The 26,127-nt window shown below is 53.3% G+C and overlaps 1 protein-coding gene across 8 annotated transcripts in view; it reads left to right on the forward strand.

The window, feature by feature from the left end:
- PTPRS (protein tyrosine phosphatase receptor type S) overlaps positions 1-25,836 on the forward strand; it is a 148,367-nt gene extending 122,531 nt beyond the window's left edge. For 3 of the 8 annotated variants that reach the window (XM_054291111.1, XM_054291107.1, XM_054291108.1), the window contains 16 exons: positions 401-558; positions 1,297-1,308; positions 2,976-3,088; positions 6,204-6,251; positions 9,768-9,865; positions 11,875-11,998; positions 15,080-15,255; positions 15,805-15,924; positions 17,016-17,170; positions 19,009-19,294; positions 19,639-19,817; positions 20,590-20,716; positions 20,815-20,940; positions 22,104-22,258; positions 22,953-23,088; positions 23,562-25,836. In XM_054291111.1, the coding sequence (XP_054147086.1) occupies positions 401-558; positions 1,297-1,308; positions 2,976-3,088; positions 6,204-6,251; positions 9,768-9,865; positions 11,875-11,998; positions 15,080-15,255; positions 15,805-15,924; positions 17,016-17,170; positions 19,009-19,294; positions 19,639-19,817; positions 20,590-20,716; positions 20,815-20,940; positions 22,104-22,258; positions 22,953-23,088; positions 23,562-23,630 (2,082 nt within the window). In that variant the 3' untranslated portion in view covers positions 23,631-25,836. The remainder of the gene's footprint in view (positions 1-400; positions 559-1,296; positions 1,309-2,975; positions 3,089-6,203; positions 6,252-9,767; positions 9,866-11,874; positions 11,999-15,079; positions 15,256-15,804; positions 15,925-17,015; positions 17,171-19,008; positions 19,295-19,638; positions 19,818-20,589; positions 20,717-20,814; positions 20,941-22,103; positions 22,259-22,952; positions 23,089-23,561) is intronic. The other 5 variants (XM_054291109.1, XM_054291110.1, XM_054291112.1 and 2 more) reach the window with 3 other exon arrangements.
- Positions 25,837-26,127: the final 291 nt, after the last annotated feature.

Below are 26,127 nucleotides of genomic sequence, written 5' to 3' on the forward strand. Positions count from 1 at the left end.
CCTCTTGCTCTGTAATCCCCTCTGACTGTCAAAATCCGGATGGTTACGTGAGAGCTTGGGGAAAGTGTTTGTTTGTGGCAGTGGTGAGGGCTCGGGGCTGTGCTGGAACAGGAGCAGCAGGAATGACAGACAGACACAGGGCAGGCTGCAGCCTCACATGAGTGAGATCTTTCCATGCTCTGTCTCACTGGAGCATTGGAAGGTACCCCTCATGTGGATGCCCAGGAACAGGGCATTTTCTCTGGGTTGAAGAGGGCATTTTTCCTGCCAACATTTGGGTTGTGCTGCAGAGAGCTCACACCCTCTCCAGCAGTTCCTCCTGTGCAATATCCTGTGCTTGGCCCCTCTTCAGTCCCATCCCACCTCTGAGCTGTGTTCCACCCCGTTCCCTGTCTTGCAGACCTATGCTGCCAGTCCCTTCTCTGACCCCATCCAGCTGGACAACCCTGACCCCCAGCCCATCATTGATGGTGAGGAGGGGCTCATCTGGGTCATTGGGCCCGTCCTGGCCGTGGTCTTCATCATCTGCATCGTCATCGCCATCCTGCTCTACAAAAAGTAAGAGCTGCTCACCCCTGAGATGGTTCTGAGTGTGCCCAGGGCCCTAAAGGGGATTTCTGTCCTGCTCATGAGGGGAAATCCTTCCCTGAGGCACAAATGCTGGGATGGGAGAGTGTGCCCAGCACAGGAGGGATTAGCAGGGATTTGCTGCTGCAGGTTGTGCCCTCCCAGGAAAGCTGTGCCTGTCCCACAGACACTCCCTTGGGCACTGAGTGTGTCAGGACTCCCTGTGGGCACTGGGGGATGCAGGGGAGGCACCCCCGGGCTGTGGGGCAGCACAGACCTCCAGTGCTCTCAGACTGGTTTCCTGCTGAAGCTGGGAGACAGGAGCAGGAGAGAGAAGGGAAAACCTCTTTTTGTCTCCCTTTCCCTTGGCTTTCTGAGTAGCTCATGGGGTGTGGATGGGAGCTGGGGGTCCCTGAGCACACACAGGGCAAGGGAAGGGGACAGCAGGGGCTGAGCTAAGTAAACAAAGGTGGCAATGGCCAGCAGAGGTGTCCTTAGCTAGGACAGCTCGTTCCCAGGGTGGGGGGAGCTCTCCCAGCCCTGCTCCACCTCTGCTTTTTGCAGGGGCTCAGGGGTTCTGGTTGGTGTCCCTGTGCCTGGGTGATCTTTGCTGCTCCCACCTCTGCTGCCACGGTTAGAGCTGAGCAAATGCCTCCCCCTAGCTCTGCAAGTCCTTTCTAACCTGGGCATTTTTCTTGTCTTCTCTCCACTTACTGCTTTCCTGGACAGCAAACCAGACAGGTAAGAGCACCAGATTTGCCATTTATTCGGGTTCTTGCTTGCTGTGTGTTAAGCAGCGTTTGCTGTGTGGGGTTGGGGCTGGGACCATGTTTGAATTGGGGCAGAAAAAGCAAAGCAAGCCCAACTTTCTCCTGTTTGTCCATTCCTAAATGAAACGGCCCTTCCCCAGGTTGGGCAGTAGTGACAGTAAATGGCTCATAAAGTGCTGGTTAATGGAGCAGAGCAGCTCTCATTTGTGTGGCAGGCAGAGGTGACAGTGGGTTTCTGCATGTCTGGCTGCTCCACACGGGCTGTCCTGAGCCCCTGGCACAGTGCAAGCAGCATTCTCACAGCTGGGCTGGCCTTGTCCTGTGGCAGAAGCTGCTCTTGCCCCTCAGCCAAGGGCTTCTGACAGAGTCTGTTTATGACTGCAGAAATGAGACTTTTCCCCAACCATTTCCAAGGCTGGAAGAGTTTTCACTGATGGGTTCAGTCCATGAACTGTTAACAGCAGCTTCAGAACTGCAGCAAAAATAAACCCAAACTGAAAAGTGGTGTCATTCCAAAATGCTGCCCAATGCAGTGCTGGCAGGGCTCAGACCACTTCTTCTGGCTATTAATGACATCAAGAGACAGCTCAAAATGTCCTGAATAACCTCCTGTCTGCCTAAGTGATTGCCATTGCTGCTGCAGGCAGATGATTGGAGGCTTGAGCAGGAGAGGTGAGGAGCTCCACAGCCCCTTGCTGGAAGGGCTGGACCACCTTTCCCACCTCGGGGTGGGGGCCACATTCTCTGCTCTCTGCAGAGGTTCAGCTCCCAGCAGCTCATCACTGCCTCTCTGCAAGAAATTATCACATCTTTAAGTCAGCACTGGGCTTTGCTTCTAAATTCTCCTCAAGGAGAATGAGCCAGGTCAGCAAAGACTTTTTCAGCTGCCTGAGCTAACCTAAGCCATTTGGAGGGAAATATATTGGGAAGCACTTCCATGTGCAGCTCAGCTGGCAGGTTGGAGCAGGCTCTGGTGCCTGGCAGGGAGAGGTGGATCTCAGCAGGCACAGCTGTGCTGGGAGAGGATGTGTCTACACAGTTTGTTGAACCCACATTTTTAGGGTTCTGCAGTTCAAAGAAGGTTGAAAAGTGCTGCTCTGACTTCTCTGCCTGCAGCAGGGCAGCTCTGAGAGCTCCTGAACAAGCCAACAGCAATATCAGAGCTCAAAACCCAAGGTCATGGCCAGGAGATTCTGTACTTTTCCAAATGATTCCGCTGGCTCTGGTGCTCTCAGGCTGGAAGTGGCTTGGCCAGATTGGAGCATTTTTTGCTCTGCAGAGTTCAGTGGAGGCTGCTCTGAGCAGGGAGGGTGAGGTGGGAGTTCACAGCACCTCAGCTGCTCCTGGCTGCCAGTCTGAGCTGCTGCTGGGAGAAGGGGGAACTTCCAGACTTACCTGAAAGCTGCTCAGGCCTTTGTCAACCCCTAAAACATAGCCCTGGCAAAGTTTCCAAACCTCATCCCTTTTCTGATGTGTTTTATGTACTTTATACCCTTGGCTGCACCTTTGCTTTTCTGTGGGAGCTTTGCTTGTGCCTGAACATGAGTAGCTGAGAAATAGCTGAGATCTCAAGGCCCAGAAGTTAAGCTGCTTTTTCTTTCTGGTCTCTTTTGTTTCTTTTTTGGCTTTGTTGTGAAGCAAACGCAAAGATTCAGAGCCACGGACCAAGTGCCTCCTGAACAACGCTGAGATTGCCCCCCACCACCCCAAGGACCCCGTGGAGATGAGGAGAATCAACTTCCAGACTCCAGGTAACCTGCTGCTGACCAGCCTGTCCTGCTGGGGAGGCAGGAGGGGGCACCTGGCCCTTCCCTGAGCCCTCCCTGCCTGCCTGCAGCTGCTGGGGCACAGCCTGGAGAGCCAGAGCTGCTCTTGGGCACTGCCTGGAGAGCCAGAGCTGCCCCTGGGCACAGCCTGGAGAGCCAGAGCTGCCCCTGGGCACGGCCTAGAGAGCCAGAGCTGCCCCTGGGCACGGCCTGGAGAGCCAGAGCTGCCCCTGGGCACAGCCTGGAGAGCCAGAGCTGCCCCTGGGCACGGCCTGGAGAGCCAGAGCTGCCCCTGGGCACGGCCTGGAGAGCCAGAGCTGCCCCTGGGCACGGCCTGGAGAGCCAGAGCTGCCCCTGGGCACAGCCTGGAGAGCCAGAGCTGCCCCTGGGCACGGCCTAGAGAGCCAGAGCTGCCCCTGGGCACGGCCTGGAGAGCCAGAGCTGCCCCTGGGCACGGCCTGGAGAGCCAGAGCTGCCCCTGGGCACGGCCTGGAGAGCCAGAGCTGCCCCTGGGCACGGCCTGGAGAGCCAGAGCTGCCCCTGGGCACGGCCTAGAGAGCCAGAGCTGCCCCTGGGCACGGCCTGGAGAGCCAGAGCTGCCCCTGGGCACGGCCTGGAGAGCCAGAGCTGCCCTTGGGCACAGCCTGGAGAGCCAGAGCTGCCCCTGGGCACAGCCTGGAGAGCCAGAGCTGCCCTTGGGCACGGCCTGGAGAGCCAGAGCTGCTCTTGGGCACTGCCTGGAGAGCCAGAGCTGCCCTTGGGCACAGCCTGGAGAGCCAGAGCTATCCCTGGGCACAGCCTGGAGAGCCAGAGCTGCCCTTGGGCACAGCCTGGAGAGCCAGAGCTGCCCCTGGGCACAGCCTGGAGAGCCAGAGCTGCCCTTGGGCACAGCCTGGAGAGCCAGAGCTGCTCTTGGGCACAGCCTGGAGAGCCAGAGCTGCCCCTGGTCACGGCCTGGAGAGCCAGAGCTGCTCTTGGGCACAGCCTGGAGAGCCAGAGCTATCCCTGGGCACAGCCATGGAGCCCCAGCCCTGTCTGTGCTCAGTGGGGATGCTGAGAGCCACCTTTGCTGGCATCCTCAAGGACCTTGCACAGGCTGTGCTCTGTGCTGGAAAAGCAGAAGAAGGGTTTTCCTGGATTTCCAGAGAAATTGGTGCATTCTGGGCTGAGCTGTAAGTGCCATGGATGTGCCAGTGCTGCCCTGTGCCCCAGCTGGGAGCTCCTGGGTGGGGAGATGCAGTGTGGCAGGCTGCCCAGTGCTCCAGCCACACCTGGAACTGGTGCTTCCTGCTGCCAAACCACTCCTGCTGGCAGCCAGGCCTGCCCCTGGGCTGTGCAAGGGGAAAGGAGCTGCTTGGAGCAGGTGAGGCAGCTTCTCCTCACTTGGTGCAGATGCTGTGATGGAATCCCAGGCTGGTTTGGCGTGGGAGCACCTGAAAGGCCACTCAGTTCCACCCCAGGCTGCTCCAAGCTTTGTCCAGCCTGACCCTGGGCAGTGCCAGGGCTGGGCCAGCCTGTGTCACAGTGCTGAGCTCTGTGCTCCTCCCTCCTGCACACACGTGTCCCCATGTCCATGCATGTCCCACTGCCTGCATGGCACCTCTGCAGCGCCACTGACACCCCGAGGGACACGTGGCCATGCTGACCCAGTGCCTGTCCACACCTCTGCCTCCAATTCCTGGTGCTCGAGGCTTTGGAAGGGAATTTATTGTGCTTTTTGGGGGCTGGCTGTTGTTTTCAGTTTGTTTGTTTGGTTTGTTTTTTTTTTTTTTGCTGTTTGTGCTCGTTAGTAATGTTTCTGTAGCTCCTGTTTCCCCATCCCAGTCCTGTGCTTAGCATTGTCCACTTTCCTTAGGGTGGGGCTGGCAGGAGGGACAGAGAGCAGGGGAGGCACAAAGGCAGGGCTGGGCTGAGGGGCTCTTATCAAAATGAGATAGGAAGCACTGATAAGAGCTGAGGGGCTCTTATCCAAATGAGATAGGAAGCACTGTTGGGATCAGCCCAGGCTTTGGAGCAATGCTGAGCAGGTTCACTGCAGGGACAGCAGTCCTGCAGAGGTAGGTCCCTAAATCAGCTCTTAGTGCCTAAATCCGCTCTTAGAGCAGCTCTTGCAGGAGAATCTGGAGGTGTTGGAGATGTTCTGAATGCTCCCAGCTGCAGCTCAGCAGTTTGTCTGGGTTTGTTTGGTGCTTCCTGTGGGAGCATCCTGTGGGTGCTCCAGGTGGAGGGAGGTGGGAGACCCAAGAGAAGGAGCTGCGCTCCCTCAGATGAAAAGACTGTGCTGAGATAAAAATAAAAAGTTGTGGCCTTCCAGCTTGGTGCCAAGAAGCAGCTGGAAGTGCTGGTCCATGTGTTTCCCTCTCTGTGTGCCACAGGACAGCAGAGTCAGCTGAGGGTGCTTCCAGCAGGTAATGGGATGGATGGAGTCAGTTTTGTGTTGACCCCACTGCTTTGGACATGCTGTACCTCCCAATTCTGGCTCTGGGAGGTTTATAAAGGGTACCTGAGACACCCAGACCTGCATGAAGGCTCTGCAGATCCCAAAAGACACTGCCTGTGTCCAGTCTGCCTTTAGGAGATGCTTTCCTTCCCAAGTCTCTCTGGCCAGAGCTGACCCACCTGGTGTTACTCTGCTCTATCATTTGTTAAGCACTAAAAGGTTTTAAAGGATTTGGGGGAGTCAGGGTCACCTGCCCCCCACAGAATTTTGGAAACATTGGGTGAAAATGGAAATGGATGGGAAAATGAGCTTGGAGTGTGTTGGTGGTTGTGGTGCAGTTTGCAGGGGAAGAGTCCACAGGAGCTGAGTTAAAGGCATGTCATTCAATAAATTGTGGTTCAGAAGGGGTCTGTGGGCTCTTCTCCAGACAGGTGATCCCAGGTAGAATCTCCATCAAAACAGAGGAGGGATGTGGGAGTGGGAATGTGCAGCTCAGAGAGGGGAAAGCATAGCACACCTTAGATATCCTGTCCTAATCAGTACAAAAATACCTTTCTTTTCCTCTTTAGATTTATGTTGGTTTTGTTTTTTTTTTTAATTAGCATGAAATTTTTACAAAAGTGTATCTTTTATTTATTTATTTTTTACTGTTTTCTGCAGATTCTGGTCTGAGCAGCCCTCTCAGTGACCCTGAGTTTGACTTGGAAAGTTAGTTCCTGTGTGTTTTTGTTCCTGTTGGTTTCATTTTTCCCCCTCCCATTATTATTTTCCTCTTCTACCACTTTCCTTTCCAATTCTTGTTCCGTTCCTGTTACTATTTTTTGATTTTCCTGCCGAATTCTCCGTGTTCCTGCGGTGTTTGCCCATCTCATCCCTTTTCTGTGCCATCTGTGTGTCTGAACTGTGCTTCCAGTTTTACAGTTCCCCCTTAGAGCCCTTTGGAGGACAGGGGAGCAGCTGGGTTCCCATCCAGCCCTCGCTGTCCCAGGAGGATCCAGGGCTGCCTTTCCCCTTGTGGAAGATGTTCCATGGCTGCTGCTTGGCTCAGCGTCCTCAGTGTCCCCTGTTTTTGTGCCCCGGTGTCACTGGGGGGTTGTGCTTTGGTGTTTGCAATGCAGGGAAAGAAAAACTGGAGCTGCAGCTGCTGATCCCCCTCTGAAAAAGCCATTCAAGCACCTTTTCATTCAGGGGGGAAAAAGTGATTTCCCAGCTGTGGCAGGGCCTGCTCCTTGGCACTGAGCTGTTCCAGGAGCTCAGGGAGCAGAGGCCACCCCAGATCTCACAGAGTGCCTCCAGCCACGGTGACTTTGCAGGATAAATGGGCTCTGGGCACGGAGCAGATGTTGTTAGGGTGACGTTTCTGGCGACTTGGCTGGTGCACAGAGAATCAAGTCTTTTGTGATAAGATTAGAGAGATTCAAGTGATTGAAATGTTAGATGAGACTGGCTCGGAAAGATTTCATCCCATTAGGAGCCAAGATCCCAGCCTTGCTGGGTGGTGTGGGCTTGGATTTTTTTTAATACTGGGCAGGGAAGGATGTGAGGTTTCAGCTGACAAACGTGAAGAATCACAGATGCTGCTTGTGCTGGGACATGCAAGGGCTGGGAAATTTACGCCAAATATTGGTCTCTTTGGTATGGAATATGTCACAATTGTCCCCTCATTGTAACAGAGGGGATGTGGGTATTTTCCTGGCTGAACTCAGCCCCTCACACCCCAGATGAGTTCCTGAATTAAAGGAGAGGAGAGCTGAGGCAGTGCCACTCCTGCCTCATTCCATGGCCAACTCCTGGATCTTGCTGCAAACCCCCTGCACTTGGCACTTTGGCCAGGGCAGTGTTTATTGCTGCAGAGCTTCTTTTATTCCAAAGAGCCCTAGGAAAGAATCCCATGAGGAGTTTCTGTCCTTAACAGCAGCAGAACAAGTTCCCATTGCTCCCAGCCAGGCTCTGTCAGGGAGGGTTGGAGGCGAAGCAGGATGGTCCCAGCAAAGGGCAGAGCTGCTGGGGTCACACTCTGGGCTTTTCCTGGAGTTTTATAAAGGAAATCTGTGAAATTCCTTCAAGGGGAAGGTGAGTCCTCGTTCCAGATTGGCACAGAGGGCTTTTCCCATGCAGCCCACTGGCTCAGAGGTTCTTGCTCATGTTGCTCCATGACTTCTGAGCCAAGCAGGATCTGGGGTTTTTCTTGCTTGTTATAACTGAGGTTTCAGATTTCTTATTTTCTCCTTTTAGCCTACATGTCCATCGAGTGTTGGTGGTGTTAAACTGGTTTGGTCTGATCTGGAACATCCCAGCCAGGGTGGCCTCCCCATCCCACACTGGGAGAGGACCAGCTCCTGCCACCACCCCAGCCTGCAGCTGGTGCTGGGGTGGATGGCAGCCCCCTCCATGCAGGTGGAGCAATAACCCTCCTCCAGGTGTGATGGGACAGGACAACAAGAGATTAAATGGGAATTTTTCCTCCATGAGCCCAGAGAGGTTTCCTGCCCTGATCCCAGCAGGCTGGAATGGAGCCAGCACAGCCCCCAGGATAGCTCAGGGTTATTTTTGTGAGCTTTTTTGGTATATTTCCCCTCTTCATCTATTTTCAGCCCTATTTCCTTGTGCTGAAAATAGATGTGTGGTGAGCTTAGGAGAAACCTGTCGAGGTTTGGCAGACTCACCCCGTGCCCAGGCCTGGGGGAAGCAGCGCCTCTCCCAAGCCACTGTAAAACTGAGGATGTCATGCTTGCTTTGCCATCTCTGTGCTGAGTTTTCAGAGTTATCTGACCATGCTGCTGCCACGCCGCTGCTTTGTCACCCACCAACACCCACGGGGCTCGAAATTCTCCCTGGCTTCCATCTCTTCTCCACCCCTGTCCTTCTCATCGGGGGCACTGCCCAGGGCTTCTCACAATGCTGCTCTCCAGGCCTCTGGGGAGGCTGGCAGACAGCATGGGAAGCCTTTGGAAAAACATAATCCCATGCAGATGAGCAAAGCACGGAGAGCTTTTCCTGTGGGTTTGCAGCACAGCCTTTGAGGGACTGTGGGCAGGGAAGGGTCTCTGCTCTTCCCAGAGCTCCAGGTGCCCCTTTCAGAGCAGGATGTGCAAATGAACTGAGAACTGAGTCAGCCATGGCTGAGATGTGCCCCAGCTGGACCGGTCCGACCCAGTGGGACCTCCCAGTATGGCCCCAGTGAGTTCCCTGGCAGGGAAGGGTCTCTGCTTGCTCTTCCCAGAGCTCCAATGCCCCTTTCAGAGCGGGATGTGCAAATGAACTGAGAACTGAGTCAGCCGTGACTGCTGGCCCCAGTTGGACCAGTCTGACCAAGTGGGACCTCCCAGTATGGCTCCAGTGAGTTCCCTGGCTGCCTCAACACCGGCACACCAAAGTGCTGGGGGATTGCAGGGGCTGGGGCATCAGGCCCAATCCCCCTGCCTGAGGAGGATCTGCTGCCTGTCCATCCCAGAAGGTGCCTGGATGGGGCTGCGCAGCCCAGCCCACAGCACTGGGAGGAAGGGAGGGCTGTGCTGCACAAGGAGCATCCCCCACCAGCCAGGAGAGGGAACAGGAGCCTGCTGGGTGCTTCCAGGCCTGGCTGCACCCCTGGGAATGGTGGAGGTCAGAGCTCAGTGCCCATGAGCAAACCGAGAACTTCCAGAGTTCAACGTTGGGCAAAAAACAACCCAGAGCATCCCAGAGGTCGGAAAAGACCTTAAAGACCACCAAGTCCAGTTCCTGAAAAGCCTCCCCTGCTTCCCCCCATCTGCATATTCCCATCTCCTGCCCACATCTCCATGGTTGGCTGGATCTGCCCCTGCCTCCCTTTCTGTTGGAGCTGGTTCCTGATCCTGGCGGGTGCTGTGCCATTTGCTGCGTGGGTTCCTCTGGCAGCGTTTGCTCATTCCAAGTCCACTTTGGAATCGCTAACACGCATCTGCTGTTCGGATTTTCCTTTTTGTTTTTGCTCTGATTTCCACATTGAAAATGGGGCCATCACGGGAACACTCTCATTTTACTGTTTTTTGTTTTTTATTTCCTTGATTTTTTTTTTTTTTAACTTCCAAGGACACAATTTCGAGCCCTGAATTCTTCTCTTCTAACCTCCCTACTTTCATTGCAGATCTTACATTGTAATTTATTTTCTTTTCTTGTTCCTTCTTTCTTATAAAATGCGCAACGGTTGTGGATTTTAGTCATTATTAAATGAGATCCTTTTCCTGCTGTCTTGTCTTTTAGGTATGCTCAGCCACCCACCCATCCCCGTTTCCGAGCTGGCTGAACACACAGAGCATCTCAAAGCTAATGATAACCTGAAATTATCCCAAGAGTATGAGGTATGAGCAAGAGTGAGTGCTGTGCATGGGTTTGCAGAGCCAGGAATTAGGGAATTCAGACAGGCCTTCATCCAGATGAACAGCTTCATTTTAAAGACCTGGTTAGCTGAAATTTAAAAGCTATTTATGTATTGAAAATTAAGTACTTGCTGAGAGCTTTGCTGGGTTCAGTTCTAGCTCATAAAAAGAAAGAGGTTGGTGCATGAGCTGCTCCTGTTCGCTCAGCAGAGGCTGAGCTCCCTCAGAGAAGGGATGCAGTCCTGGATGGGATGGAGCTGTCCTTGGGGTGCCCATGGTTGCTGCAGGACACAGGAGACCGAGTGAAGGACTGTGACACCCAGTTTTTACAGCTGAGCTGGGTGAGATGAGCAGGGAGTGCTCCACAGCTGATGCCACCAGCAGCCATGGAGCTAAAGATGGGAAACCAGGATGGTTTGTGCTTCTTGTCATGTCTGAGGGGTTTGTGCACATTTTCCCTATCCTGGTAGTGATAGGGAAAATGTAATGACCAATCCCAGACTGGTGTGGGATGGAAGCACCTTAAAGCCCATCCAGTGTCCCCCTGCCATCAGCAGGGACCTTCCCCTGTCCCAGGGTGCCCCAAGCCCTGTCCAGCCTGGCCTTGGGCACTGCCAGGGATCCAGGGGCAGCCACAGCTGCTCAGGGCCTTCCCCACCTCACAGGCAGGAATTTCTCCTAATACCCACCCTAAAACCTGTCAGTTTAAAGCCCCTTGTTCTATCATCCCATGCCTGTGCAAAAAGCCTCTCTCTGCTCCTGGTTTTGCTGTTGAAAGACACCAAATGCCCTGGCATTTTTAGCCTGATGGTGAGTCTGGACTGGCTGTGTCTGTTTGCAGGCAGGGAGCCAGGGGATGTTTTCCAATCAAGGGCTGCTTCTCCCTGCCCTGACTCCCTGATCCCCGGGCACCTGGAGCAGGGTCAGGCCTTGGAGAAGGCGCATTCTGCTCTGCCTGGGTCTCTCCTCCCACGCTGGGTCTCGGGGGCAGCAGCAGCAGCTCGTTCTGAGCTCCATCCAGATTCCAGAGGCTGATCTGCATAATGCCACATCCTGAGTGCCCTGGCTCTGAGCCAGCCCAGCCTCCTCCAGAGGGAGAGCCAGAGCTGAACAAACATCGCTAATGAAGTGAAGGCGAGGCATGATTAGAGGGATGGAGAGCAAACAGACACATTACAATAGTATAAATACCCATTAGTTAGGAATTCTCCGCAGCCAGAGTGAGCCCTGAGCTGGTTTTGTGCATGGTTTTGTACCAGCTGTGCCCGGGGAGGGTGGGCACAGCCAGGGAGGGCAGTGGGGCTGGCTCAGAGGGGTGGATCTGGGATCTGGGACCCCGTCCCCAAAGGGTGGCAGTCAGAGGGAGAGCAAGCAGCAGCAAACACAGCTCTGCACGTTCCTGCCAAGCCTCCAATTGAGGCAAACCCCAAGGGCTCTGCAAAATGATGAAGGAATTAAGCCCTTGTTTTATTTAATTCTCTGGCTGAGGATTTAGAGGTAAACGTAATTAACCTAATTTCCATATCTGGGACAGCTGGACTTTAGAGAGGAAAAAAAAACCCCACCACCAAACCTGGCATAAATCACTAGGACAGGCAGAGGGGATTTTTCTCTCCAGTGCATTTCATTGTTTATTCTTTCATCCCTTCTAAGAAAAACCCATGTTGATTGAGTGTCCTAGGGCTGGGGTCCCCACCCCTCTTTTGTGCTGGGGAATGCACTCTTGTCCCTGCCAGGTTCCTGTGGGGCTTCCTCCCCATTTGCACTGGGAAGCCTTTGGTGCTGAGTCCAGAGGGGGGATGACCTCAGATATTCCACCTGGGGCCAAGGGAGATGGGACATCAGCTGCTCCATGGGGCTGGGGCTTTCCCACAGCAAAGCTGGGTTCTGGCAAACGGTGATTGCTGTGCTCCTGCAGAACAAGAGCTCAGAACTGCATTTGCTGCTTTTCTCCACACTGACTCTCCCATTTCCTCTCCCAATCCCTCCAGTCCATCGACCCTGGCCAGCAGTTCACCTGGGAGCACTCCAACCTGGAGGTGAACAAGCCCAAGAACCGCTACGCCAACGTGATCGCCTACGACCACTCGCGTGTCATCCTGCTGCCCATCGAAGGTAGGGAGGGAGCAGCCCCGCTCCATCCTCCCCAGGATGGATTCCTGCAGGGAGCACACTCTTCTCCCCCTGCTCCATCCTCCCCAGGATGGATTCCTGCAGGGAACACACTGCACACGCTCTTCTCTCATCTCTATTTATATTCTTCTCTTTACGTCTCCCTGGGAGCTTGGCAAGCAGGAGATACCTCTGTAAACCAAGCATTTGTTAAATTCTGGTGACTGACATATTCCCCTGGAGCTGCAATCCCTCATATCAAGGGCTGGTTTATCAAGAAACTGCCTTCCCTTTGCTTGGAGATGCCTGTTTGATACAGCTCTGACTAACAGGAAGCATTCAGACCACACAGTGCTTCAGAGGGAGCAGAGCAGGGTGGTGGAACACAGAGCAGGGCTGCTCAGGGAGGAGTGGGAAGCAAATGTGAGAGGCAGCAGCAGCAGAGATGCGGCCACTGAGTTGTACAGGCACAAAGATCACTTGATATGCAGCCCCTGCTGCAGCCCTGGCCCCTAAAAGGCTGGGGATAAGAAGGGGTTAGAGCAAGCCTGGCGGGTCATAAATTGTTTCCTGAGCTGCTTATGTGAGTGATGGTGCAGTCAGGAAATTTACATTAAATTTCACAACTCGTGGCTCTTGACAGTGCTGCTCCAGCGCACGCCAGGATAAGAGGGGCTTGAGATGGAGTTGAACAGGGCACCTGCTTGGGTTGCTGCTGCCAAGATAATGCTGGAGTTTCATGGGCTCAGGATGTGGCTGTGCTGGGTGGATAAAGCCTTCAAGGCCAGGCTTGCGTTGCCAAGAGCTGATCATCAGAGCAGAGAGGATGTGGGATGTCCTGGTAACTGCCTGGTGAATGGAGAGGTTAATTCCAAAGCCTTTGAGGCCAAGGAATTGCTAAAATAATCTCCCTGTGCCACGGTAGCTCTGAGGGGCACGGGGAAGGGGGAGAGCTGAGGCAGCAGCAGAGCACGGTGATCTGCCAAAAAACTGCACAAATCTGGATTGCTCTGGTCTGCTATTAGAGGGCTTTAAATGTTTCTCCTTGTGAAGCTGACTGTGTTCTGCCTTGGTTTAATTCCGAGATTAATATTGTATGAGCCAAGGAAAGCAGAGGCTTTAAAAAGTTGCTTTGTCATTCAAGGGAGGGGAGAAGAGCACAAGTGAGGGAGTGAAGGACACTTGGGCTGGTCTTGGATCTGGGGCTGGATGCAGGCAGCACTTCCAGCTCTGCCCAGGGCTCTATGAGGGACCAACAGTGCAAGGATGATGGGCCAAGGTTGAATTTTCAAGCATGTGAGAGGTTCTGACATGCCTTGGCTGCTGTGCTCCTTCCTGACGGGCTCTGTGTTATGCTCAGGGCTGGAAGATGAAAGGAGCTGGAGGAATTATAGTTTTGTTGCTTTTTCTTTGTTTGAAATCTGGATTTATCGAGGATGCAGACTGCCACTGCCTGCTTGGTCAGGAAGAAGCAGTGGCTTTAATTCTGTGACTTCTCTGAAGCTGGGGCTGTCACACAGTGGAACCTTGCAGGAGCTCACGCCACCATTTCAAATGACAGAGTCGACCCCAGGGGGCTGCAGAGGGGATTAATTCTGGAAGCTCAGCCCTAAACACACTCCTGCCATGGCAGCCACCTTCCCTCCCTCCTGAAATTTCAGACTGGGAGGGAGCAAGGGTAGGGAACCCTGCAGAAATTTAATCAAAAGCCATTTCCCAGCAGCTGAAGTTCCTCGGTGCCCTTGAGGACAGGGAGGCTGCTGTAGGCTCACCCCTCACCAGCAGCAGCCCCCATTGCTGCAGCCCCCATTGCTGCAGCCCCCATTCCTGCAGCCCCCATTCCTGCAGCCCCCGTTCCTGCAGTCCCCGTTCCTGCAGCCCCCATTCCTGCAGCCCCCGTTCCTGCAGCCCCCATTGCTGCAGCCCCCGTTGCTGCAGCCCCCATTGCTGCAGCCCCCATTGCTGCAGCCCCCATTCCTGCAGCCCCCGTTCCTGCAGTCCCCATTCCTGCAGCCCCCATTCCTGCAGCCCCCGTTCCTGCAGCCCCCATTGCTGCAGCCCCCGTTGCTGCAGCCCCCGTTCCTGCAGCCCCCATTGCTGCAGCCCCCGTTGCTGCAGCCCCCATTGCTGCAGCCCCCATTCCTGCAGCCCCCGTTGCTGCAGCCCCCATTGCTGCAGCCCCCATTGCTGCAGCCCCCATTGCTGCAGCCCCCATTGCTGCAGCCCAAGCCCCACTGGTGCTGCTCCCCAGCCTTGGCTCCCCTGCAGACAGGAGTGAAGGGCTCTGCACCGAGTTAATCATGGGTTTGCAGATCCTGCCAGCCTTGCCAGGCACTCGCTGTGCTCGGGAGCAGCCAAACCAGCCCCGAGTGCTCCGTGCCAGGCGCCGGCTCCGGAGCTGAACCTGGGCATTTTAACTTCAGAGCAGCTTTCTCCTGCCATGTCCCAATCAACCTCTTCACTCTGGCAGTGCCTCCTGCTCATCCCAAACCCTCAAGCAAGGACCCAGGCGAGCAGCTGGAGCTCAATAGCCTGTAACTCATGCGGGTAGGGAAAAAAAAACACTCTTAAAAATGACAGCGGGCAATTTACAGCAAGTCAAAGCCTGTAATTTCAATGCCTTCATTGGCTAAATCAAGCCTGGCTTTATTCTTTACTCTGTCCAGCTGTAGCTCAATGCCTGGCATTAGACTATGGACCACACATTCATTGACCAGGTGCATTTGCTGCCTGGGCTCGGGGCAGGCTGGGACAAGGACTCGGGTTTGTCCTATGGACACTGATGTAGCAGGAGCCCTGCTCCAGGGCTTTGCTCCTGTTAAGCACATGAGTAAAAACACCACAGTTTCAAGGCCTGATATTTGGTCTCTTTAATACCTTTTGCAAGGAGTTGCTGTCTCTTTGCAATGCAGGAGCTTGAGCTGGGAACACCTTGCCAGGAGCTTGGGTCATCCTGACCCACCAAGGCTCGGGTGTTTCTGCAGTGAGCTTCTCTCTAACAGCATCCCTGCAAAAATCTCCTCAGCGCAGCTTCCAGCTGTGTGAAGTCCTTGCAGATGGCTGATTTTTGCTGATTTGACACAGGAATTGTGGGCAGTGATTACATCAATGCCAACTACATTGACGGGTACCGGAAGCAGAACGCCTACATTGCCACCCAGGGGCCCCTGCCAGAGACCTTTGGGGACTTCTGGAGGATGGTGTGGGAGCAGCGCTCAGCCACCATTGTCATGATGACTAAGCTGGAGGAGAAATCACGGGTAAGATGCATGAGAGGGATGACTGGTTAGTCATAATCCAGGGGGATTGGAGGGGAGAGCTGGGGGAACAGCAAATCCCTTTGATGTGCAGCCAGGGGGGGATTTCTGCCTGCTCTGCCAGCACCCTGAAAGTTCAGTGATTCATTGCTTTTACAAAAAAACAAACCATTCACCCTGGAAAGCTGCAGCCTCCTTGGCAACTCCAGGAGAAGGGGCTGCTGGATCCCACTGCATGTCTGTCTTGGAGCTAATCATGTGGCAAGTTTCACATTCAGTTCTCTTGTTTAACAAGCCCCAGTACATTCCCTCTAATCTTCAGGATCATTCCAGTCTGTTGTCTGTGGGATTGATGTAGCATCCAAGTCTGTGCTTAGTCAGTAGGAGCTTTTTCTGGTGGGTTTGTCCCTGTCCTGGTGCTGTGCAAAGACACTCTTGCACCTCCCCTTGCCTTTGCCACCGGCCCAGCTTCCCTGTATCAGGGCAGTTTGGGAATGAGCACACCCCAGTTTGGGTTTGCCCAGCACTGAGCCATCCCTCCTTGCCTTGCAGATAAAGTGTGACCAGTACTGGCCAGGCCGAGGCACAGACACCTACGGGATGATCCAGGTGACCTTGCTGGACACCATTGAGCTGGCCACCTTCTGCGTCAGGACCTTTTCCCTGCACAAGGTGAGCTGGCTCCTGCTCCTCTTTTCCCTGGAGAGGGGCTGGAACACTCCTGGTGAACTGCAGGAATGCTCAAGGGCTTCTCTTAAGGGAAAAACTCACAACAGTGGTTGGGAAGAGGTCGCATAACCTGAGCTATTTACACCTGCAGGCTCCAGTCACAAAGGGGTCTCAGGCTGCAACATTCCAAAAGATCAATAAATCTCTGATGTCACCACTTTGGCTCATGGCAGTTCCAAACCTTCATTCCCACCCCCAAGAGCTCTGGATTTCCCTCCTAACAAGGAGGGAGGCACACCCTGTGCAAGGCAGGGGTGGCACTGGATGAGCTTTAATGTCCCCTTCACCATCCCGTGAATGTCCCATTATTCCCAGCCTAGCTGGGTGATAGCTGGTCGCCTGTGAAAGGAATCTAAGTTCCCTCTTAATTCTTCTCCAAGGAAAACCCACGCATCCTAATGAAGTTAATTAAGGGCTATTTAAAGGGGGTACAGCTCCTTTTAAAAAAGGATACAATCTCTATGAGCAGATAAATATTGATTCCCCAGTTATAATGTGGGACCTCAAGCAGCCATCAACAAAAAGTGCGTTAAAGCTCAAAACTACAAAAATATCAGAGCTTTATAACTCCTCCCCATTAACAACCTATATTTAAGTAGGAGAATTAATGCTAGAATGAGTAACCAGGGTCCTCCCTCTACAAGGCAAGCTTACACCTGTACATTATCAACAAATAATATGGGACATTCATGGGGTGGCACTGGATGAGCTTTAATATCCCCCTCAAACCATCCTGTGACTCGACTTTAATAAAATTAAAATAACGATAAGCATTACAGATATTATTCATAAACAGGGTCCTTCTGAAGCAGGTCCTGCCTTTCCCTGTATGCAGTGAGGGAGCACAGATGGGGTTGTGGCTCAGGGCCCACCCAGCCCAGGCAGTTTGGTTTTGCTGTCCCTGGGCCCTGTGCTGTGCTGTGCTGTGCCCAGGGCACACCAGCCCAGGCAGTTTGCTGTCCCTGACCCTGTGCTGCTGTCCCTGACCCCGTGCTGCTGTTCCTGACCCCGTGCCGTGCCGTGCTGTGCTGCAGAATGGCTCCAGCGAGAAGCGCGAGGTGCGGCAGTTCCAGTTCACGGCCTGGCCCGACCACGGCGTGCCCGAGTACCCCACGCCCTTCCTGGCCTTCCTCAGACGAGTCAAAACCTGCAATCCCCCGGATGCTGGGCCCATCGTGGTGCACTGCAGGTACTGCCCCCCTCGCCTGGTACTTCTGGAGGGGGTGGGTTTACCTGGGCACAGGTGCATCCCCAGGCAGCATCTGAGAAAGGGACCTGGGGATTCCATTGAGCTCAGCATGTCCTGAGATGATGAGGAACAGGATGATGGGGATTTTGAAGTTTATAATGAACTTTCACTCCCAAGTAGGAGGTGAGGCTTTCTGTTCCAGAGTGGGTGTAGATTGTTATTGGGATTAGGCTGATTGAGAAGGAAGTTTCGACTGTTTGTAATTGTGCTAGGAGTGTTTTTGGATAGAAGAGGGAATAGGATGGGGGTGGAGAGGGTTACTAGGGTTAAGAGTATGGATGTATTTAGGACTAGTGAGAGGTCCATTGCTTTCACTTGGACTTGCACCAAGATGAGTGGCTCCTAAGACCATTGGGTTACTATTTGGGCCAAATCACTTGGATCAAGTGCTGCACGCCAGGCTGGGCAGGGCTTGGGGTAACCTGCTCCAGTGGAAGGTGTCCCTGGCCATGGCAGGGGTGGCACTGGAGGAGCTTTAGGGTCCCTTTGCAACCAAACCATTCTGGGGTTAAGCAATGGGAAGTGCCTGGTGCTGTAGCAGTGTCTGGTTCTGTGTGGTGGGGCTGTCTCTGGTCACAGTGAGAAAGGAGGAGGAGGAGGATCAGGTGTGACCTCAGAGGGTGTTGGAGGTGTTTGGGAGGCAGAGCTGCCTCAGCTGCCCAAGGCAGGGCTGACAGTGATTGACAGAGGGTTTCTGAGTGCTGCAGCCTTCCTGATAATGCCAGGCTGAAGGCAGGTAGCATTCCCTAATTCAATTTACAACCCAGTGAGGAATCCTCGAGGCCTCAATGCAGATAAATCCCTGTGTTCCTCAGGAGGGTGTGGAGGAGCCTGCAGGTTCCTGGGCACTGGGGGAAGATCTGCATTGTGCAGGCTGCTGGGGAAGCTAATCCTGCCTCTGCTGGAGAATGCCATTTAAACAGTCTTTGTGAGTGGGCAACTTATCACTACCCTTGCAGATGGCAATTATTGTGCACCTCAGAAAATGAATAAAGAGCTGTCAGCTCACAACCAGCTCCCAGATCAGCTGCTAAATTCTTGCCAAAGCTCCAGTCACCTGCTTGGTTCAGGTGTTAGGCAGTCTAATTAACAGGGATCAAGGGGGCTCCAGGAAAAAAGGGACAGCACTGGAATGGTAAAAGGAAACCCTTTATTAGCAGTGGCACAAGAGAGCACAGAGCCCTGCTGAGGCACAAATGCCATTACACACAGGTCTGATGTTACCTGATGCACAAAAGCGTTGAGGGAGAGAGGTGACGCATGTTGCTCATTACAACATCAGCGCTCCTTCAGCTGCAGAGATCTGAGGCATTAAACAGGGGGGTTTAGATCCTGCCAGCCCCTTGTTGGAGCCTCAGGGGGGGCTGCCACAGCTGGGCCTGGCCTGGGGTGTCACAGTGGAGGGGGGACAGGACAGAGCAGGGTGGAGGGGGGACAGAATGGCGTGGAGAGGGGACAGAATGGTGTGGAGGGGACACAGAGAGGCATGGAGGGGACACAGAGCAGCGTGCAGGGAACACAGAGCAGCATGCAGGGGACACACAGCAGTGTAAAGGGGACACAGAGCAGCGTGCAGGGGACGCAGAGTGGTGTGGAGGAGACACAGAGAGATATGGAGGGGACAGAGCAGTGTGCAGGGGACACAGAGCAGCATGGAGGGGACACAGAGAGGTATGGAGGGGACATAGAGCGGCATGGAGGGGACACAGAGCAGCATGCAGGGGCAGCAGGCATCGCCCAGTGAAGGCCAATCCCTCACCCCTGTCCCCTGTCCCCAGCGCGGGCGTGGGACGCACCGGCTGCTTCATCGTGATCGACGCCATGCTGGAGAGGATCAAGCACGAGAAGACCGTGGACATCTACGGGCACGTCACCCTCATGAGGTCCCAGCGCAACTACATGGTGCAGACAGAGGACCAGTACAGCTTCATCCACGATGCCTTGCTGGAGGCCGTGGCCTGCGGCAACACCGAGGTCCCGGCTCGGAACCTCTACAGCTACATCCAGAAACTGGCACAGATCGAGGCCAGGGAGCACGTCACGGGCATGGAGCTGGAGTTCAAGGTGAGGATGGGCCTGCCCAGGGCTGGGTGGTCACAGGGAGCCTTCGTCAGGCTGGTGGCACCTTGCTGCTTCCACGTGGGAGGTACTTACATTGCAGTTCCCTGGGAAAGCCTGCCTGGCACCACAGGCTGCTTCCCTGGTCGTTCCAGACCCAGAATGACTTTACTGCCTCTTAAATTGGAGGGATTTTTAACTTTTTTAGTAGTAGTACTATTTTCTGAAAGTTTTGCTTAGGGAAAGGCCTCACCCCAAAAACAAACCCCAGGAGGGCACCCAGAGGGTAGGACAGGTTAAGGGGCTGGCATGGGTCAGGAGCAGCCTCAGTGAGCGTCCCTTGCCCGCAGCGCCTGGCCAACTCCAAGGCCCACACCTCGCGCTTCATCAGCGCCAACCTGCCCTGCAACAAGTTCAAGAACCGCCTGGTGAACATCATGCCCTACGAGACCACGCGGGTGTGCCTGCAGCCCATCCGCGGCGTCGAGGGCTCCGACTACATCAACGCCAGCTTCATCGACGGCTACAGGTACGGCCCTGCCCCGCCCCGAGCACCGAGCCCCGAGCCCGGGCTGCCTCTGCACGGGCAGCCCCTGCTGGCCACCACCTGTGCTGGCCACAACCTGCCCCATCACCTGCACGGGCAGCCCCTGCTGGCCACCACCTGCCCCATCACCTGTGTTGGCCATCACCTGCACCATCACAGGGGCCAGGGATAAATCCTGGCCCAAAATCCAGCCTGCTGAGGAGATTTTCCCCTGTGGTAGTCTTAAATTACCTCTATGATAGCTAAATTATTAAATGATCCTCTAAAGCAGTGCAGCCCCTCCTCAGCTGCAGGTCCTGAGCGCAGAGGGTCAGCCCAGGGTGGGTTTGGCCATTGGGAGGTTTCTAAATATGGATTGGGCTTTTTGTTACCTCTGTGATTTGGGGGCACTGCGATCCCCAAAGTTTCTCCCAGGAAAATCCAGCCCTGGGAGCTACAGCGCTCCGTGGGTGGGTTTGGAGGGAACAAAGCAACTCCATGTGCAGCTTTTCCTCCTGTCCAGGACCAGCAGTGCTGGCCATGGCTGTGGCACTGGGATTAGGTTGGATTTACCCCTTGGAAGTGATATTTAAGGAGAGCTTCACCATTGGCTCTTTATTTTGACCACTGGCACCAAAGACATCCCAACCCCTTTCTAGTCCTTCCCCAGCATTTCCATGTGCTCTCCCACTCTCCAGCCTTTCCCTGCTTTCCCCAAAGCTGCTGCCCATGCAGTGCTCACCCCCCTGACCCCTCCTTGCTTTGGGCTCCCCAGGCAGCAGAGAGCCTACATAGCCACGCAGGGGCCGCTGGCAGAGACCACCGAGGACTTCTGGAGGATGCTCTGGGAAAACAACTCCACCATCGTGGTGATGCTGACCAAGCTTCGGGAGATGGGGCGGGTGAGTGGGGCTGGGAGGGATCCTGGAGGGCAGGAGAGGGGCTGGGAGGGGATCCTGCAGGATGGACAAGGGCTGACAGGACCTGTTTGCCCCAACAGGAGAAGTGCCATCAGTACTGGCCTGCAGAGCGCTCAGCACGGTACCAGTACTTCGTGGTGGACCCCATGGCTGAGTACAACATGCCCCAGTACATCCTGAGGGAGTTCAAGGTCACAGATGCCAGGGTAGGTGTTGGCATGGGGCAGTTCCAACTGGGAGGAATGGGGCTGGCAGGGGGGTTTGGGGGGCTTGGCTGAGGTGTCCACACTTTCTCTGGGGTTATCAGTGGAGGAGAGCTCATGGTTGGAAGGGACCCACAAGGATCATCGAGTCCAAGCCCTGCACAGAACAAGGTGCTCTGCTCACAGGGCAAGACAAAACAGCCTCAAGCTGTGCCAGGGGAGGTTCAGGTTGGACATCAGCAGGAATTTCTCCATGGAAAGTGTGGTCAGGTAGTGGAAGGGGCTGCCCAGGGAGGTTTGGAGTCCATGCGCCCAAGAGCTCAATTGTGATGAGGATCAGAACACACACACACACGGATTGGACTGGAGTATTTGTTCTTACAAATTGAAAGTAGTTTCAAACCTCTCTCACTGCCTTGAGTTGCTTTGTTAGCGAGGTGCCTGGCTTTGGGGTTTAGCTGCAGCTTATTTGAGGTGAAAGCAGAAAGCAAAAGCTGATAAAAATCTTGCAAAGGTTTCTCTGCACCCTTCAGAAAATGAGCACTTCTATGGCTTGGAGAGGAGCCACTGTCAGTCATGTTCAAAGGGACAAATTCACTCCAATAATCTTCGATTCAATGTCAGCTTTCTCATCTGAAGGAACATTTCAATACCTTCTCAAATTTCAGTAGCAAACATAACCCTCCCTCTCACAGCACAGCTTTTGAGGTTGCCAAAGTATTCCAGAACCTGATAATTCAATTTGCAAGGTTGAGGAGGAGGATGCCTCATCAGTCCTCGTAGAACAAGATTTATCTTCCTGTCAGCTGTAATTCTGACACTGTGGCAATTCTTTGTGAAGATTGATTAGAGGGGCCAACACCTCACCTTGAACGTTCCTTTGCTGAAGACTCCATCTGTGCTGTCTGCAGTGGTCAGAGCTTTCAGCACCTGCCAGGATATGGATCTGTGCTGACAGCCTGACTCCAGGAATGTCAGCTGCAACACAAGCAGCTTCATCACCATGGGGCTGGATAATAAATACGTGTGCACTCGACTACAGCACTGAGCTGCCTCAACTTTTCATGCCCTTTAACAAACCAGCAGCAAAAATAGGGGGGTTTTTTTGCCTTTTGTGTGTGTTGTCACAAACACAGGTGTTGAACTATTCCTGTTTTGTCCCCCAGGATGGTCAGTCACGAACTGTTCGTCAGTTCCAGTTCACTGACTGGCCAGAACAAGGTGTGCCAAAATCAGGAGAAGGTTTCATCGACTTCATTGGGCAGGTGCACAAGACCAAGGAGCAGTTTGGCCAGGATGGCCCCATCTCTGTCCACTGCAGGTAGGCACCTGGACACACCTCACCCAGATGGGATGTGGGAGAGCAGAGGGAATTGAAATCCAGATATCCCCCCTTTCCACCCCATCCTTGCAGGGAGATTTCTTGGGGTGTTGGTGCCAAACATTTGCCTCTGCCAGCCAAACTCATCTCCCTTCAGCCCTGGCACTGCCCACAAGGCTTTTGACCCTTTATATTTAGAGAGATGAAATATCTCTGAAGGAGATGGGAGCCTCAGTGTGACATATACATATCTATAGAATATCTGTAATATTTGACCTGCAGAATTAGAAGTATTTTTTACCAGTCTCAGCCCAATTTACACCTCCAGCACTGCTGGGCTGTTTGCTGCTAGCAAGAATTGTACCTCCTTACCCACAGGCAGGACAGGATGATCCATTCTTACTAAAATTATTCATTTTCAAAAGCCCAATATTACATATTATGAATCATTTTCCTACTGAACACTGTTTACCACTACCCAAAGCTTTTAACTTCTTAAATTTCCCTTCCCCAAACATTTTTTGGGTCACACTGTGGCACTTGGGTTATTTCTGGGTGTCTCTCCTGGAGGACTGACCCAGGCTCTCCACTTCCAACACGTTCACAGGGCTCAGCCCCACCCCAAGCAGCATTGACAAGAACATTTGGGCATTGCAGCACACAATTCCCTGATGATTTCCCCCCTTTCCTGCAGTGCTGGCGTGGGCAGGACCGGAGTGTTCATCACCCTGAGCATCGTCCTGGAGCGGATGCGCTACGAGGGGGTTGTAGATATTTTCCAGACAGTGAAGATGCTGCGAACACAACGACCTGCAATGGTGCAAACAGAGGTGAGGGGGGGCCCCCAGCCTGTCCCAGGGATCAGGAAATGGCTTGGGTTAGCTTGACTTGGCTTGGCTTGGCTTGGCTTGGCTTGGGTTGAGAGAGGAACCTCCAGCCCTTCTCGTTTCGCTCCCTTCACTGGCCCAGGCTGCACTGCTGACTTCACCTAAGAAATACAAAATGAATTTTAAAAAAACTATTCCTATTGTTAGAAAGTCCCTTAAAGATTCCATGCCAGCCTGGAGGCTCTATTCTTAGCCAAGCACACGAGTCTGGCTGTGGGGCTGACAGGAGAGGGGGATGTTCAGTAGCTGAGAGGCACAGGCATAAAGGGAGAGCTGGAGCTTCCCTCTCCCAGGAGTTCTCAGCTCTTTGAGAACCACAGAGGTTCCTGCTCAGCTTTGTGCTGTCTGGAAAGCAGGACAGGGATCCTGAGGAGCCCATTCCCACCTCTGAGGCTGCTTCTCTTTGCTGTTGGCAGGATGAATACCAGTTCTGTTACCAGGCAGCTCTGGAGTATCTGGGAAGTTTTGATCACTATGCAACATAAAAAGCCATCGTTGTGCAGACTCTACCAACCACTTCAGTCCTGGAAGGCCTCTTCTGACCCAGGAGGAGCGCTTGAACTTACAAAACTGACTCAGAAGAAGAACCTTTTCATCTGGACAGTGCATCGGGAGCAGGGGGGAGGATTGGAAGGAACACCCCTTGGGCATCTCCACCTTGTGACCTGGCCCTCGCAGGGGCGGCCCACGAGGGCTGCTCAGACCTGCTCTGCAACCTCAGGAGGTGTTCCCTGGGGAGGATGGATAAATGGATGGATGGATGGATGGATGGACATGGGGAAACTGATCCAAAAGCTACAACACACCTTGGGAACCGTTTCTGCTGGAGAAGGGAAGGAAAAACCGACTTTGGTTACATCATTAGAGTTCAGTTTATTTACTAATGTAGTTGGCAGTCTTTAAAGGAAGTCACTTGCAGAATTGAAGGTGTTCTGTGAAAGAAAAGGAGCTAAATCTCAACGCTTAGGCAGACTTAGGGTCAGGAGTTCTTCTAGCTGGAGTCTTAATAACCTCAGTATCAGCATTGGGATGATTCTGGGCTTGCAGGCACCTTGCAAACATTCACGGGATGCCCCTGCCACGCCAGAGGTTTTATAGCTCACATTTTGAATACTTGGAACATTCCTCATTTCTTCTAATTCCAAAATTTTATTTTTTAGGGTATTTAAAAGGCTAAAAGAGCGAGTTACAACCCCCAGAGCTGGCTGTGGGGGGTAACCCCTGCCTTGCTTGGGTTGGGGTCTCTGGCTGCTGGGTCTGGGCCCCCTCCCAGCGCATCAGGCTTTCCTTGGAGCAGGGTGGGACGAAGGCAGCCCCTTCCCCAGGCTCTTTGCACATCCACAGCCCACTGCTGCCCCGAGCAGCCGTGTCCCCCTGCTCCTGCCAGCAGCATCTCCCTGCAGGAGCCCCAGAACCACCTGCAGAAATTGATTTCCCAAACCCAGCTGGTTCCTGGTGCCAGCCCCTCGCCTCTGAACTCAGCAGCTCTCGGGAGCTCCTCTCAGGACTGGCCCAGCACCAGGCACTCCTTGCACATCTCCCACTGTCCCCAACATGCCCCAGCTGTGAAAGAACTGGGAAAGATCCGGGAAGGTGCATCCAATGGCAAATACTGTGAGTGGCTTTCTTTAAAGTATCGATGTAACTGTAACAAGTGACATTACCTTTTTTTTAAATAGTGTATTTTTTCCTTTTTTTTTTTTTTTAAGACAAAGAATATCAGTCAATGAATTTAAAAGAAAAATTTGCTTATTTGTTCATATTATGTTCAAAGACAGTCTATTTTTTCACTGTAGAAATGTTACGTGTAATGGCTGTGATATATAAAAATGCAGTGCAAATTGCTACTTCTACATATTGCTTTTCTACCATTTAAAAGGTTTAACTTGCTCATGTAAGAACAAAATGTCCTTTCTGGATTTTTTTTTTTTATTATTATTAGTAATTTTTTTTTTCTTTTTGGGTTCTCTTGTTTTCAATCACAGACATATCCCAGGTCCCTGGAAGGGGGGGAGCAGGAGGTGCAGGGGTGGTGGCAGTGCCAATTCCCCTTTTGGGGTGGTGGCAGTGCCAATTCCCCTCCAGCTGTGGCCATGCAGGGCCAGGGCTGAACTGGGACATCCAACACCACCAGTGGCTTTTGCTGACTGGAGACAGAGAGATTTTGGAGCCTTGACACCCATCAGGTGTTTTACCACCCCAGGTGTGTTGCAGACCCAGCCTGGCCTGTCTCTGTGCTGCTTTTGGCTCCAGTGCCCAGGAGTTTCAGCATCCAGAGCTCAGAATATCTGAGAAAAGCCACCCTGCCCCAAACTCTGCTCACCTCTGCCCTCTCCTGTTTTTTTTTTATTTTTCTAGAAGGGGTAATCATGGCCATCAAGTGCTGCCCAGAACCCCCCACACAACCCATTTCCTGTCTTTAACTGAAAAAATGAAAAAGAAAAAAAAAAGAACCGATTGAAAGGCTTCTTCGAGATTTTACTTATTTGTGTGAAAGTTGCCCAAATTTCTAAGTATGTTGCAGCAAAAATCTTACTGGACAAGTTGGGGGGAGGGGGGAGGTTTTTTTCTTTGTATGAGAGCAAAGTGCTGTTGCTTTCACACTGTTATTTCAAACTGAAACAGTAAGTGGTTTTCATACCACGGTGTATGTAGATATATTGACTTTGTATTAAAGGAAGATTGTCTGAACGTGCTGCAGCGCTGTGTGTGTGGGAGGGCCTCCCAAACCCATCCTGCTGCTCAACAGGGACACAGAACTGTTCCTCTCCTCTGCTCCTGCTGGAAATAGGCGCCTGTACAAGGCAAATGTGGCTGCAAAGAAGGAAATTTCTCATCTGAGGAGATTTGGGAAGGTGTCCCTGCCATGGCAGGGGTGGCACTGATGGAAGATTGTTCTGGGATCCTTCCCTCCCTTCCACAGCTCCCCCTCTCCTTCCTACACTGACACCACCAGCAGCAGCTTGGCTCCAGCTTAAAGAA

The sequence above is a fragment of the Melozone crissalis genome, unplaced genomic scaffold (assembly GCF_028551555.1).
Source record: "Melozone crissalis strain CALT ecotype California unplaced genomic scaffold, PUWL_Pcris_2 ptg000088l_1, whole genome shotgun sequence".
In the NCBI taxonomy this organism is placed as follows: domain Eukaryota; kingdom Metazoa; phylum Chordata; class Aves; order Passeriformes; family Passerellidae; genus Melozone; species Melozone crissalis.